Source organism: Meleagris gallopavo, chromosome 2 (genome assembly GCF_905368555.1).
Source record: "Meleagris gallopavo chromosome 2, MGAL_WU_HG_1.1, whole genome shotgun sequence".
Classification (NCBI taxonomy): domain Eukaryota; kingdom Metazoa; phylum Chordata; class Aves; order Galliformes; family Phasianidae; genus Meleagris; species Meleagris gallopavo.
In genome coordinates this window covers 48427084-48441370 of record NC_139405.1, presented here as the reverse complement: position 1 = coordinate 48441370, position 14287 = coordinate 48427084, and the positions used below count along the sequence as shown (strand labels likewise).

Sequence of the window (14287 nt, the reverse complement as noted above, 5' to 3'; positions counted from 1 at the left end):
ATAACAGAGGCAAACTGTATTTCCTTGCTATCTGTGTCATTGTGGATACATGCAAAAGGCGGAGAAGAGGCTGTAAAGACAGGATTTCAAACTTTACACACTTAATTAGATCTGTCTTTGCATATGGATGAAAACAATTTAACTGCTTTTAATACTAGAACTCAAGCTACATTTCCTTAGATTTTTTATTCAACTCCTCTTTTGCCTTCTTCACATTTTCTTTTCTACAATTTTTTCTGGGTTTGTTCAGAGTTCTATAAATTCTCTGGAAGTGAAAACTGTGATCTGAAGAGCAATTATAATTGTTAATATCACTGTCGTGGTACACATTTGTACTGTCCTTTGGATTTTACATCTTTTTAAAACATAAAAACATAATTTTAAAACTGATTTTTTTAAACTGCTTTTAATGGTGACTTTTACCCCTACTGTTTTATAGAAAAAGTGTTTCTTGAAACCTTGTCTCTGGAGTAGAAATGTTTTTTCACTTGTGTTTTCTATTGGCTTTATACATGTTTAACTGATATGGTCTTAGTGGGTTTTTTTCATATTGTTTTTTAAGTTTAATATTAGCAACCAGTTGTCTGACAAATGACTAATACGTAGCTGTGAGTTCTATATGATGCATTGTTACAGATTTACAAGGCTGTTCCTGTTGAGGTTTAAGTGGATTCTAAGGCTTTCTGGCTTAGGACCAGTTGAATTAGAGGCTTTTGGGCTGTCTTTCTGCTCCGAATTGTTCTCTCTCTCATTTTTAATGGAAAATAGACATTTTAAAGTAATTACCTACGTAGAGGAACTGAGGTATTTTTATTTAGACATACAGAAATGTATTATAAGCCAGTTCAAACTTTCACATGAGTTTTCCTCGTTAGACCATAAAAACTAACAGTTCAATTCTGCAGTATTTTCCTTTCTGAGAGTCTTAAATATTTATGTAGCAATAATGATATAGATAGATATCTAAAACTAGTTTTAAAACAGAAATGGCATAGGTCCAGCACTTAGCTTTCAGTGTGAAGTCTTCATTATCAAGCATGGAAGTTAACTCAAATCTCTTGAAGTAGCATATATAGTGCTGCAACAAAGCATGAGATGATTATCTGAATAATTAAGTGTTTAAACATCATCTTGTAAATGAAATCTTCAGAGGTCAAAAATTACAGTTAAGTAGGCATCCCACATCCTTATATGGTTTCTAATTTTACCTTTGTCTCTAAGCAGAACTTTTAGTTTTGTTTTCAGTCTCTCAGGCCCTCTGCCATTAACACAGGAAAGTGGGGTTCTGATCTGTTATATTTTTACAAGGGAGCCACATTTTTCTTGCATACACATTATGTAATCATTTGTGCACAGGCACAGTGTTCAGTGAGATGAAGAGCTTAGGTGTCTTACCTGCTAATGTTCAGAAGGAAAATTTAGATATACTTGACATAAGAGTAGATTTTCAGGATGGCTGGAGCCACTCTAGAGTTCAGACAAAAAAAAAAAAAAAAAAAAAAGGAAGCTAAAAAAGGAAGCTCAGGATGTTCCAAGAAGCACTCCTTTATTTGCTTCTATTTGTACCATGGGCAAGGAATCTGTTGTGTTAGATTTTGGTACAAATAAAGAACACTATGAATAATAAAGATAGTGAGGTGAGGGAAGGAGTTGTCCTTACCATGAATATATATTCAATATGTCATTTTATTTTTCTTTTTGTCTCTTGAGGTCATATGACTGAAAATAACACTATTTGAGTGCTTTTACTGTTGTTTCCCTTCCCCTCCCCCCCTTTTTTTTTCTGTGTCTGACAGAGAAGTAGTCCTATTCTGTCTGAATGGAACAAAGAGGGTATTTTCTGATTGGCAAAGCCAATCAAATGTGGCCAGGCAAGGTTTAAATAAAAGCCAGCAAGGAAGTTAGAATTCTGTAACACTGCAAGTGGGACATGTCTGTTTCACAGCTTGAGTATGGAAATGTTGGAGTAGTTTTTCCTGTACACACGTATGATGCAACTCATTGTTCCCTTTCCCAGTCCAGCACTCATGCAATAGAACTCATGCATGCAGCCTTAAAGGTATAAGCAGAAAATGGGCTGGATTTTATTATGTTTAGACTGACAAACTGTGAGTTCAGATGGGTGATAACCAACCTTCTTTTCTGTTGTAAGAGCAAGGTCCAATTGGTCCAAAGCCACAAAACGCTGTATGTGTAGCACACACATACAGAGGGAAAAGTGCCCCAGGTTGCTCTCCTAGTATCTCTCCAAGGCTAATGACATAGTTGTGTTTTGGAATACCCTGACGATAGGGAGTGGGCAGTTTTCCAGCATGATTGAGTTGTCTTCAGTTTCTTCATAGCTAGATTTTTCGATTACCAATGTTTTTTTCAAATTCACAAGAGTTTTTTTCTTCTGTTCATAACCCTGCCAATGAGACTTTGGTATGGAAGGTGCATTTGAACTGTTCTTAGGCATGTCATAAAGAGCCAAACATTTGACTATCTGTATGTACGATCTAAAAAGAAAAAAAAAAAAGATTTAACAGTCTTGTCATTTTTAAAGTCGATACTGAGATCTCAGTATTTCTCTTCAGTGGGGAGAGGACACCCATAGTAGTCTCTCAGGGATCAACTGCACCTTCTGCATTAAATATAGAAACACCTGATAAATTAGTGTTTTGGAAAAAATGTAAATTGCTCTGTTTGAATTATAGATAGTAGGCATTTTCTTTGTATGATGGACCCAGAAGTCTGATTCAGTCCAATTTAGTTGGTCTATTCTCAGCTAAAGGAATCTCTTAAAGCTTTCTGATATTGAAGTACTTGAGAAGTTATATAAACATAGAAGAGAATGTTACTCAAAATTATTTGTGGTACATGATGGAAAACTTTAAAGCAATTTAGATGGCAACGTCTGTTTCTTTGAAATCTTCCTGAAACACATAATTTAGAACTTCTCCTTCAGGTTGTAGCTTCAACATGTGCCCCATTTCTTTCTCTTTACAGGGTAAAGAAGTTGAAAGAAACGCTAATTGCAGTGCAGCAGCTGGATAAGAACATGAGTAGCCTGAGATCGTGGCTTGCTCACATTGAATCAGAGCTGTCCAAACCAATTGTCTATGAAACTTGTGACTCTGAGGAGATACAAAGGAAGCTAAATGAACAGCAGGTAAAATGCTTATCAAGTGAACAGTGGTATGGGGAGAATTGAAATAGTGTGTCTCTGGTCTGCTTTTACCCAAATCAATGCCAAGAGGGCAGAAGGTTAAAAAAAAAAGTTCAAATATCAAGGCAAGTGGTGCTTACTGTGTCACTTATAGAGCCTTCTGCTGGCTTTGACATCGAATCTACCTGGAGCTGTTTGACATTCCCAAGAAAGGTAAGGCACCAAGAGATGTATCTTGAACAAGCTATTGCAATTGTTTTTCCTTTGGGATTTGTCATTTTGGGTTGTTTGAATTGTCTGTTACAAAAAGCAAAACTGACACCTATTAGACCTTGCAAATTTTGCACATGCTTGGGAAGGACTCTTTTAGCAACCTTTCTAACTTGGTTTTATTTTGCAGTTTGTTTTGAGAATCACATTGCACGCAAAGATGCATGAACTATACAAGTGAATTTAAAATCAGTTGTTTTACAGCACATAAAGCGTTTATGCAGTCCTGGAACAAAACAGTCAACATTAAAACAGGCAAAAAAAAAAAAAACGTCAACTAGTTTTTTGGCATTACAATTGATGTTACTACTAAGAGCGTTAACTATAATTTCTATTTATTGTTCAAATTCACTGCTACTTTATATACCTGCTTCACAGATTATGGCTCTGTGCAGTAGAAGAAAATATGTGGGTGCTTCGGCTGCCCAGTGTAGTTTTATTCAGAAGCACTTTACTGGGAAAGACTGTTCTATTGTGTTTTTGTTGGTACTTATTTAGCAGAAATACCTTTTTGGTGCCTCACTGAAGATGAGTTATATGCTTTTCTGAGTTCTTTCATGAGAGAAGAAAGAAATGTGTGGGAAGTGGAGTGCCAGAATGCTTTGGAGACAGTTTATTTATGAAGTACATTAAGTGGAATTTTGATCTTTAAAACTGAGTGTACAGTTGAGGCCCAGGAGCCTTCTCAGATTTTTTTATGGATCCCCAACTGATTTGCTACATGGCTGTGCAGAACTGCTTATTAATATTCTATATGCAATTTGCAGAGGGTTAATAATTTATAACACGCAAGTATCACTAATGAATTGTGTTTCTGAGATGGTAAAGTGCTGGGCAGGGCTAAACATTGCTATCAATTAACTAGATGCTCAGATTTTTTTCTAACATCTTTGTGCAAACATTCCATAGTTTTGTTATACCCACTCCTTGTGGGACTTACTCTGGGTATGGTGACTGGTGTACCTCTGCTTTCTACTGTTTCCTTAAAAAGGTACCTGTGGAGTGACAGCATGCAGCAGTTTTCTATGGAAGTCTGAGTGGTTTCACTGGAACTGTAAAGGGGAGAAATAGAGGTTAATTTTATACTGGGAAGATACCATGTTTGGAATCTTGATGATTTGATTTGATAATGCTGCAGACTGTGGTCATCATTTAAAAACAAAAAAACAAAAGCAAACAAACAAAAGAAACATTCCAGTATGGCAACCAGTATTTTTGTTACTAGGAGGCTATATCTCTATTCATTTTATCTTAGAAAGCCATTACGTTGGCAATCTCAAATATTTTATCCCTCTTTTTTCTTCCCTGTTAATGTTCTTTTCCATACTTAATCTTCCACTGAGGCCATTATCTTTCCTGCTCATACTGCTACCAATTGCTCATGTACAACATTGCGTTAAAAATATTATGCTGTGAAAGAGAAGGGACAAATTCCACCTCTGTAACTTCATTGTCTACTTCCCAGCATCATCTTCAGCCAAGAATGAGCTTTGGAGGTTGCTGGTCTCTGTAGTGAAATTAAGAGGCAATTCAAACTGGATATCCTGGGGAAGGTAGTGTAACCTCACTGCAGCATTTTCCAAGGATTGACAGCTGTATTTCAAAAGTTACTTGTTTACTATCTCAGCCTGCTACCACTTGAAATTGAAAAATTGTGTTTGCTTTTGTGATGATTAAAAAACCCAACCTGTATTTAGGTGACAGTGACGTGTAGAAGTAATGCTCCTTCTGTAAACTAACCAAAAGGCTAATTGTTTTCTAATAAGCATAGAAAATTTAAAAAGCTGAATCTTGGAGAAAAAAAATAGCTATCACTTGTTAAAAAAAAAAAAGTTCCGAATGTGAATAAAAATTTAATTCTTAGGAATCCTCAGGACCACCAATGTGGCAATTCTATCTACTGCTCTACTCCAAAACAGTGAAGAGGAGATTGTATTACCTGAATTTGCTTAATCTCAAATTTCATAGCTGTCTGATGTATGTGTTTTGTATTGTATCGAAGGTATTTATAGCATCCACTCTAATATAACTTTGAAGGATAGGGAGAAAAAGAATAAGTACAGTGTGATGGAAGACCATTTGCTGGACCACAACTGAAGGAGAAAATACTATGATTTTCCATTTTATGGTCTTGTGTCAATGCTCATAAAACATCCTTTTGTTTCACAGATGACAAGATGGAATTAGGTTATTAATTTAAGTTACAGTAAGTTATTCATCATCACAAACAACCAAATCAGATGACTGATATAAGATAACATTGCTCCATTTAAAATTTGATGGAATTTTTATATACCACATTCAGACCTCATTTCCTGCTGGAAGACTATTTCAGAACTTCATATTTCTTGTTGTTAGCAACATTTGTCTAGTTAGAGCTTGAGTTATGTAGGCAAAATATGTTGATGCTAAATTAATTTTTGTGTTTCTGCTTTTCTTTACTAGTAAAGTTATAAAGAGTACTTTATCTCTACTTAGCCTCAGACTACCAAGTTCTTGTTCCCCTAAAGAAAGTTTCCGATCTTTAATTACCCTAGCTAAGGTAATTTTCTTCATCTGAACCGAAAGTAAATCTAATATTGTAGATGCAATCTTCACTTTTTGATGTAAACACATCAGTACTTCTTGGTTACTATTTGGGTTATGTTACCTTGACCTTGGTCCTAATTTTTCCATCTGATATTCTGATAGTTCATTGCAAATTTAGACAGAAGCTAAGGAGGGTTTCTTTTCCTTGTGCTTATCCAAGAGAAATAGTCAATTACTTTCATAGCTCGTCTCAACTTGAACCAGTAGCTCAAGACAGTAGTAGAAAAGATCCTTCAGGAAGAAGCATTGTTACTAGTGTACCACAGTCACAACCAAGGAAACAGCATAAGAAATAATACAGATCACATTTAATTTGTGCTGAGACAATGAAAATGCATTTTCTTTCTGTCCTAAATCTTCTTCTATGCTTTCATTTAAAATGCTGTGAATTTTGAAATCTGAAGGAAAATATTTCTTACTAAGTATGCACTGTTTGATGTGTGCTATTGCTAGTCACAGTGTCAGATGTGCCACTGTGGAGCTAGCTCACCTTTGTGAGTAGGCTTACAAAGGATACCTCCATCAAACCCTGGCTGTAGATATGAACAGGTTTGTGGTTTTTTTGCCACACTTCTCTTACTAACTTCTGCTTTACATTCTCTGTGATAACAGTGAAGGGCTGGGAATAATCGCACCATTTATTGGTAATGTTGATTAAATGTATGTGAAAGATGTTCAGCTGAGCATGCAGTTTGTCCCAGCTGATGGTCTGATATTCGTAGGCTCTCAGGGAGCTGTTCATGCTGCTAGATTCTCTTAAGCTTCATTGATAACATTGCATCATCACTTGTGCTGTCACAAGCACAGTATCTGTTTCTATTTGTTGGTTGCTTTTTTTTTTGTTTGCAATTGTATTAAGTTTGTTTTGAAAAAGTAGAGCAGAAACGCATCTATGTTTACATGATTTGTGATTTCTCTTAAGAATTAATTTCTTCATCAACAGGAACTTCAGAGAGACATAGAGAAACACAGCACTGGAGTGGCATCTGTTCTCAATTTGTGTGAAGTGCTTCTTCACGACTGTGATGCCTGTGCCACAGAAACAGAGTGTGACTCTATCCAGCAGGCTACACGCAATCTGGACAGAAGGTGGAGGAACATTTGTGCAATGTCAATGGAAAGGCGACTTAAGTAAGTCTACAATGCTGACAGTATTTCTTTCCACATGCACAAATACAGGGTGGGATGTAGGTGATAGGTTTGTATTACTGAAAAAAAAAAAATAAATATCTACAAATCAGAAAAAAGAACATACACTGAATGGAAATAAATAGTTATTGGGCTGTGGGAGAAAAAAAAAAAGTTGCATTATTTTGTGCCATTATACAAAGTACAGTATATTACCAAATTTTGCTCACATGAGGCCTTTGATGGAATAGTGTCTGATTTCACTTATTTCATAGTAGTAATGAAAAAGAACTTAGAGGAAATTTAGATGTAGCAATGATTTCAAAAGGTTTAGAAAGCATGAGCAAAGAGACAGAATTGTAATACGTACGTGTATCCTACAACTTCTTAGACTGATGATAAAACTAATTATCTAATTAGGGTTTTCATATACTTAATGTTCCTCAGCAGTTTCTTACATAAGAAAATTTTGATTTGGAAGAATTTTAGGAATTAACACTCATCTGAAATTTCTTAATCTGACTACCTTAGTTGAACAAGCAGAGCTAGTAATATCTGTGTACCTTGGGTTTGGTCTTATTTACATTCATGACCCACATGCTTAGACCATCTGTACACTGCATGCCCATGGATTCCAGACATTTGTATGGAAATGCTGGATGGAAATATGACAACACAGTAGAAAAACAGAGGTCAATAGTTTTCTATTCCCATCTAGGATAGCATGGATGAATTTGATAGCCAGAAATATGTAGACTACTTTGAGCTGATGGGGCTCTGAGCTGATCATTAATAATGCATGTTCATGTAGCTATTTGAACTATATTTATGATGATATTTTCTGTATGTTTTTAAGTTATTAATCTAGGTAAGTTTTATGGATTTTCAAAATGCTGAATTGAACTTTCTATTGTGGGGTGCTCTTAATGTACTTAGGGACCTATTATTTATTGACTTATTTTAAGCAAAGAGTTTGTTGTTTTTGTTGTCCTGCTTCACATCTGGAGATTGCTATCTTTAAGTAATTTTATATTGTTTCCATTTTAATTTGTGCTGTTAATAGATTTGTAATAGTAAATTAACTGAGCTATAATTATTTAGAACTTTACTTCTTATAGAAGCAGTTTTTGATTTGAAAGAAAAATAAAATCCAATGTCAAAATTCAAGTTCAACAACATATAATCATTAAAGTTTGAATTTTGCCTTGGAGTATTGCGTGGATCAGATTCCTGTCTCTCTCCTACATATGTAAGATATGGGAAAACCATATATCTGCAAGAGCAGACAAAGTTCTGCTGTAATAGAACCTCTACTCAAAAAAGATCTTATTTTGAAGTTCTTGGGATTTCACAGTCATTAAGCCAATTTGGACACAGAGTAAAGAGCCAACCATTATTTCACATACTCAACTGAAGTCAAACATGACGGCTACTCCAAAAGTAATGCCTCCTATTTTTATCATATTGGCCCACAATGTCAGAGGCTGATGTTGGTGGTTTGGCAGTAGAGATGGAGCCTTCCCAACAATATTCCATTACATTTTGTTGCTGTACAACATATGGCAGCATAGGGGCAGTCAAACAAAACAACATCTGACATGGAAGTGTGTGTAAAGCCATGGTGTATAATTGAATTTCTTCATGCGAAAAAATTGCACCCATTGACATTCATTAACACTTGCTGAAGATTTTTTGGAGACCAAACAGTGGATATGAGCACAGTGAGGTGGTGAACAGTGTGTTTCAGCAATGGCAACTGTGTCGTGAAAGACAAGCTATGTTCTGGACAGCCATGCAGCTTTCCACAAGCATGGCATGCAGGCTCTTGTTCATCACTGGCAAAAATGCATAGTGAATGGTGGTGACTGTGTTGAAAAGTAGTGTTTTGTAGCTGAAAATTTGCTCTACCAAGGTGTGTTATGGTGCTCTTTGTATCTGTTATAGTTTACATGGAAATGAATAGAAGACATTACTTTGAAAGCATCCTATGTAGTTTATTTGAAAAGTTTGTATAAATTTTACCTTTTTTGATTGGAAAAAAAAAAACAAAACAGGTACAATATAAATTGGGAGATAATATTTTACCACTTGTTGGTGAATGCCAAAAAAGCCAAGCAAGGTCATATCCCTTTGCAGTGAGGAATAATGACCAAGAAATTTAAAATGTGTGCTGCAACATCTCCAGTATTCGATTAAAAAAAAAAAATCTGCAGTTGAAAGTAGTGTTGAATTTCTAATCTCTGAAAGATTGGCTTAGGTACCTACGCTAGTCTTTATTTCTGAAGTTATTTAGTATGTGCTATTATTTTTTCCAACTCCTATTGCATGCTTATAATGTTCTTTTTTATACTGTTACCAAAATTAGATGCATTAAAAAAAAAACGCCATCGTCTTATTCCAGCTCCGTCTGGAATGAGCTGATCTTCCCTGTTGCCTGTTTATCAACCCTGCTGTCTTAGTTAGATTAAGAGCCAGTTATTGTCTGATGCAGTAATCGTTTGCTGTTGTTGATGATTATTTAAAGTGCTGTAGGTCATCTGGCCTTCAGTCTGAGCATTCGCTTAGTTTCCATTATCTATTGCAGAATTGAAGAGACGTGGCGGTTATGGCAAAAGTTTTTGGATGACTACTCTAGATTTGAAGACTGGCTAAAAAACTCTGAGAGGACAGCTGCTTTCCCAAGCTCCTCTGGTGTGCTTTACACAGTTGCTAAGGAAGAACTGAAGAAATTTGAGGTGATTTTTAACACTTGAAATTCAATATCTGCTGATCACATTACAGCAGCCAGCTGGTGCTCTTCCTTCTCATACACAAGTCACTCTGCAGACACTGTATTAATATAATGGAGTTTATGGTTTTGCAACTGCCCTCACTGGCAGGTTTCTAGTTGAAGGTGGAAACAGAAAATGTTAATAAGACAATCCAGCCTTACTTGCTGTTTTTTCACCACAGTTAGATCTCTTGGCATCTTTTTTCTTCTGTAGTTCTTTGATACTCAGTCAGTAAGTACTCCATAGCATTCATTAATCTCCCTTCAGTAAGTACATCTTCAAATCTATGTCTATGTCCTAGCTTTTGCTTTGATTTGTATCCCTTCACTTCTTTCTGTAACACTCTGACTTCAGCGCTCGGTCATCTTTCCTTGTTTGATACAGAGTAAGGTGTCCCCATGTGAGATCCTTATCCTTGAAATGTATGTGCATGCAAGTATTGTTTTAGGTCCACATGATGTCCCTCTTGATTTAGAAGTTAAATGTATACTTAAATGTTGACAAGCTGTCACTTTAGTTAGTGCTTAACAGCTGGTTAAATAACTCTGTCATTTCTCCTACAATGTGGTGCCTTGTCTCATGTTTACAATGGGCTGCAGGCATATGTATAAAGCATACATAGGTCATGCTGCTAATTGTAGGTGAAAATCACAGAATAATAGAATCAGAATAGCTTGGGCTGAAAGGGACTTTAAAGATAATCCAGTCCCAACCCCCCACCATGGGCAAGGTTGCCACCCACCCGATCAGGCTGCCCAAGGCCCCATCCAACCTGACCTTGAATGCCTCTAGGGATGGGGCATCCATAGTTTCTCTGGACAATCTGTTCCAGTGCTTCACTGCCTTTGAGTAAAGAAATTCTTCCTCATGCTTAACCTAAATCTCCCCTATTTTAGCTTAAAGCCATTACTCGTGTCATATCACTACACTTCCTGATAAGGAATTCATCTTCAGCTTTTCTGTAGGCTCTACCTTTAGGTACTGGAAGGCTGCTATAAGTCTCTCTGCTGCTTTCTCTTCTCTAGGCTGAACAACCCCAGCTCTCACAGATTTTCTAGAGGTGATCCAGCCAGATGATCTTCTGCTCAGTTTTAGAATTTCAAGAATATCAAGATGGGAGAGAAAACTGTTTTTGAAGAAGGAAAACAAATTGTTTAGGCAATACTGTAAAAAGCCAGATGCTATAAAGTATTTCCTCTGAGGAAGAAATGCAGATTTTAAACAGTGTCTAACACCAGTTAATTCTATTTAATTTAACATTTAATTCAGAAACAAATTGTGAAGCACTGATTCAGGTTTTATTTTTGACATTTGCATTTCCAAATGCCAGGTTCACTTGTTAAACAGCCTTCTTGATTAAGGTGAGGTCTGGACATGAGTACTCTGTCTCAGACTTTCTTCCCATTGTCATTTTACTTAATGATCAGGATTTAAGTGTCCTGTTTAGCAAGCCATCCTATGAGAAATAGTATCAAAAATATCTTGGCTGTCTTTGATTTTCACAGCTGACCTGATATTATCCAAAGTCTGCTTCGCTGACTCTCAGTTTCTATGGTGACCTTCTGTCTGCTGTAGACTTGTGGAATTTTTACTGTCTACAAAGTGTCAATGGGAATGGGAACTAGCTGCAAAGTGAAGTTTAGCTGCCTTTCTAGAAGTTTCTAGAAACTTGTTTTCACTACATTTGGGTTCTTTCTTCTTTTTCCTCCTCTTCTTCATTATTTGTTTTCTTCCACTACCAAAATGGAAGAATGGAAGAGGCAACAACTCAGTGTTCAAAATTTAGTGGAATTCAGCAAATTTACTGTAAACTCAGCAACCGATAAATAATAACTGAACCAATTTTCTGCTTTAGCTGACAATATTTTTCTAACTTTATTTTTCCCACTGTATGCTCAGTTGAATCAGTTGAATTAAAAACAAAAACAAACAAACAATAACAACAAAAAACACACACAAAAAAACAGCGAACCATGTAAGAACCTTTCAATTCCTGAGCAGAGATCAGAGCTGACTGTCACTTAAATAACAATACAAAGTCAAACTGGTTCCCCCGCAGTTGTTTTCCTGAGAAATGAAAAGAGGCTATAGGATGGAAGGCAACACATGAATTCTTGTGTATCTGAACTGTGTAAGCACAGCAAACAAATGCACTGTTGTTCTTTTTGCTGGACATGTCTTGGTAACAGGTGAAGCAACAACTGCGTGCTTGTGGATTGCATGGTCCTAGTAAATACAGTCATATTTATGCCTCTGCTATGAAAATGATCTCCCTTGTTCTCCTTGTACAGTTTTAAGTGAATTCACTTTTGCTGAGCACTTCATTGCATTTATAAACCCATTTGATTCTTGTTGGTTGTCCTCTACTCAATTTAATAGTTACTTAAACAAAGGGAATAGTTACATTGAGAAGACGGTATGGGATTTGACATTTTTTCTTTTTTCAAACCTACTTCTCAATCTCTCTCTTGTCTTTTCATAAAAATGTGCTTCTTTTAAGCTTGAGTACAATATGGAGATTATGTATCATTGAGGATAAAATCCTGTGTTAGCTGTTTTTAATGAAATTTTCTCTACAGAAGTGTGTTATCCATTACACTTATCTAGTCCTTAGTAAGGGTAGTGTCCAGTTTGGGGAAAGACTGTTTATTTGCATTTTAAACAATACTGGAGAGCAAGTTTGTGATACAACAGTGGAAGCAAAAAATTGTTCACACGTGTTCAAGAGAAATATGATGAAGTAGTTTATAAGTTTTCCTTTGCTTGATTTTCTCTTTGTGACAGTGGTAGAGGACATTTTTTTGAAACGTGATTAATAATTTTTGAAGAGATTAATTCAGTCAACTCATCGCATGGTGTTTTCTCTAACACGCTTTGTGGTATCTATTCAAAACATGAAGCTGATGGGGTCTTATGCATTATTCTTTAGGCCTTCCAGAGACAGGTGCATGAAAGTCTGACTCAGCTGGAACTGATTAACAAACAGTATCGCCGACTGGCCCGGGAGAACCGCACTGATTCCGACTGCAGCCTCAAGCAGATGGTCCATGAGGGGAACCAGAGATGGGACAATTTACAAAAGCGAGTTACCTCCATCCTGCGCAGGCTAAAAGTATTTTTTCTATTTTTAAGCTTTCACTACGGTCCTTATGAATCAAGGGTGTTCCAAAAGCTTCCAGATTAATGCATTTGCAGAGTTTTTGAGAGGATTTCTGCCTTCGGAAAAAGGGAACTTATTCTTTGATTACTTCAAAGAGGACTGTAGTCTATAGGCAAATGCTTGATGCCCTTGAATACCACCTCCTTCTTAGTATTCAACTTTCATATATCTGCTAATTGCAGATGAAGGTGGTATTACTGAAGTGGAAACCCTAGAAATCATGTTGGAAAAAGGTGTATGGATTTTGGGTTAAGTTTGAAGGGCATGAAAATTGTTTCTCTGGAGAACTACTATTGTCATTTTTTGTTGCTATTATTATTTGTTGTTAAACAGCTTATTGCTGTTTTTTGGAGTCCTTTTAGTCATTTCACACCACTCCATTTCCCACTCCTCATCCCCAGCATTTTATTGGCCAGCGTGAGGAGTTTGAGACAGCACGTGATAGCATCCTGGTGTGGCTAACAGAGATGGATCTGCAGTTGACCAACATAGAGCATTTCTCAGAGTGTGATGTCCAAGCAAAGATAAAGCAACTTAAGGTAAAAAAATAATGGAATGGAAAGAGAAGGAGGGAAGAGAAAATAAATATAAATATTCATAGAGGGAAAAAAAATTAATAAACATTATGCCAAAGAGCAGTGTGATACAGCTTGATTCTTGCAGGTTGACTTCATCTTCATAAGTTCTGGTTTATGTCAGGTTTCAATGCAGACTTTTCTGACAGAGTAAAAGATCTTTCAGCAGTGAAAAATTATCAGAAAAACAAGGGTGATAGTTCTCTAATTAAAGGAGGAATTGTCAATAAAAGTAATGGCAGGTGTCCACTATTGCTGACACCTAATAATTACTACATTTCAATGCAAAACATGCATTATTTGGTGTAAAAAAAAAAAAAAAAAAAAAAAAAAAAAAAGCCAACAGGGCTCATATTATGTTATCCAAAATTCCATTATGTTAGTTTTAGAAACTGTGTCCATTTTAGACATTTGGTCACAGGCTTGGCTTGTTTAGAGAAGATCATTCTGTCCAAATACAACAAGAGAGAAATGAGATGGTAAACCATGAAGTATCTGTTTTTGACAAGAAAGACTGTGGAATGCTAAATTTAATTTCTCATGCCAGAATATTTAGAATAATTTCTGTTTGTTACCCACACCATTCTCACTGAAAAAATAATAAAAAAAAAACTTCTAAGACTTGCATCCGTAATAGCTTAGGTTG

General features: G+C 36.1%; 1 protein-coding gene across 10 annotated transcripts in view; it reads left to right on the top strand.

Annotated features, from left to right (window-relative positions):
* SYNE1 (spectrin repeat containing nuclear envelope protein 1) overlaps positions 1 to 14287 on the top strand; it is a 295330-nt gene that overhangs the window by 249657 nt on the left and 31386 nt on the right. For 9 of the 10 annotated variants that reach the window (XM_085217048.1, XM_085217047.1, XM_085217052.1 and 6 more), the window contains 5 exons: positions 2989 to 3151; positions 6951 to 7138; positions 9720 to 9870; positions 12836 to 13018; positions 13468 to 13605. In XM_085217048.1, coding sequence (XP_085073174.1) covers positions 2989 to 3151; positions 6951 to 7138; positions 9720 to 9870; positions 12836 to 13018; positions 13468 to 13605 — 823 coding nt within the window. Of the gene's footprint in view, positions 1 to 2988; positions 3152 to 4883; positions 5886 to 6950; positions 7139 to 9719; positions 9871 to 12835; positions 13019 to 13467; positions 13606 to 14287 lie in introns of those variants that run through there. The other variant, XM_085217050.1, reaches the window with a different exon arrangement.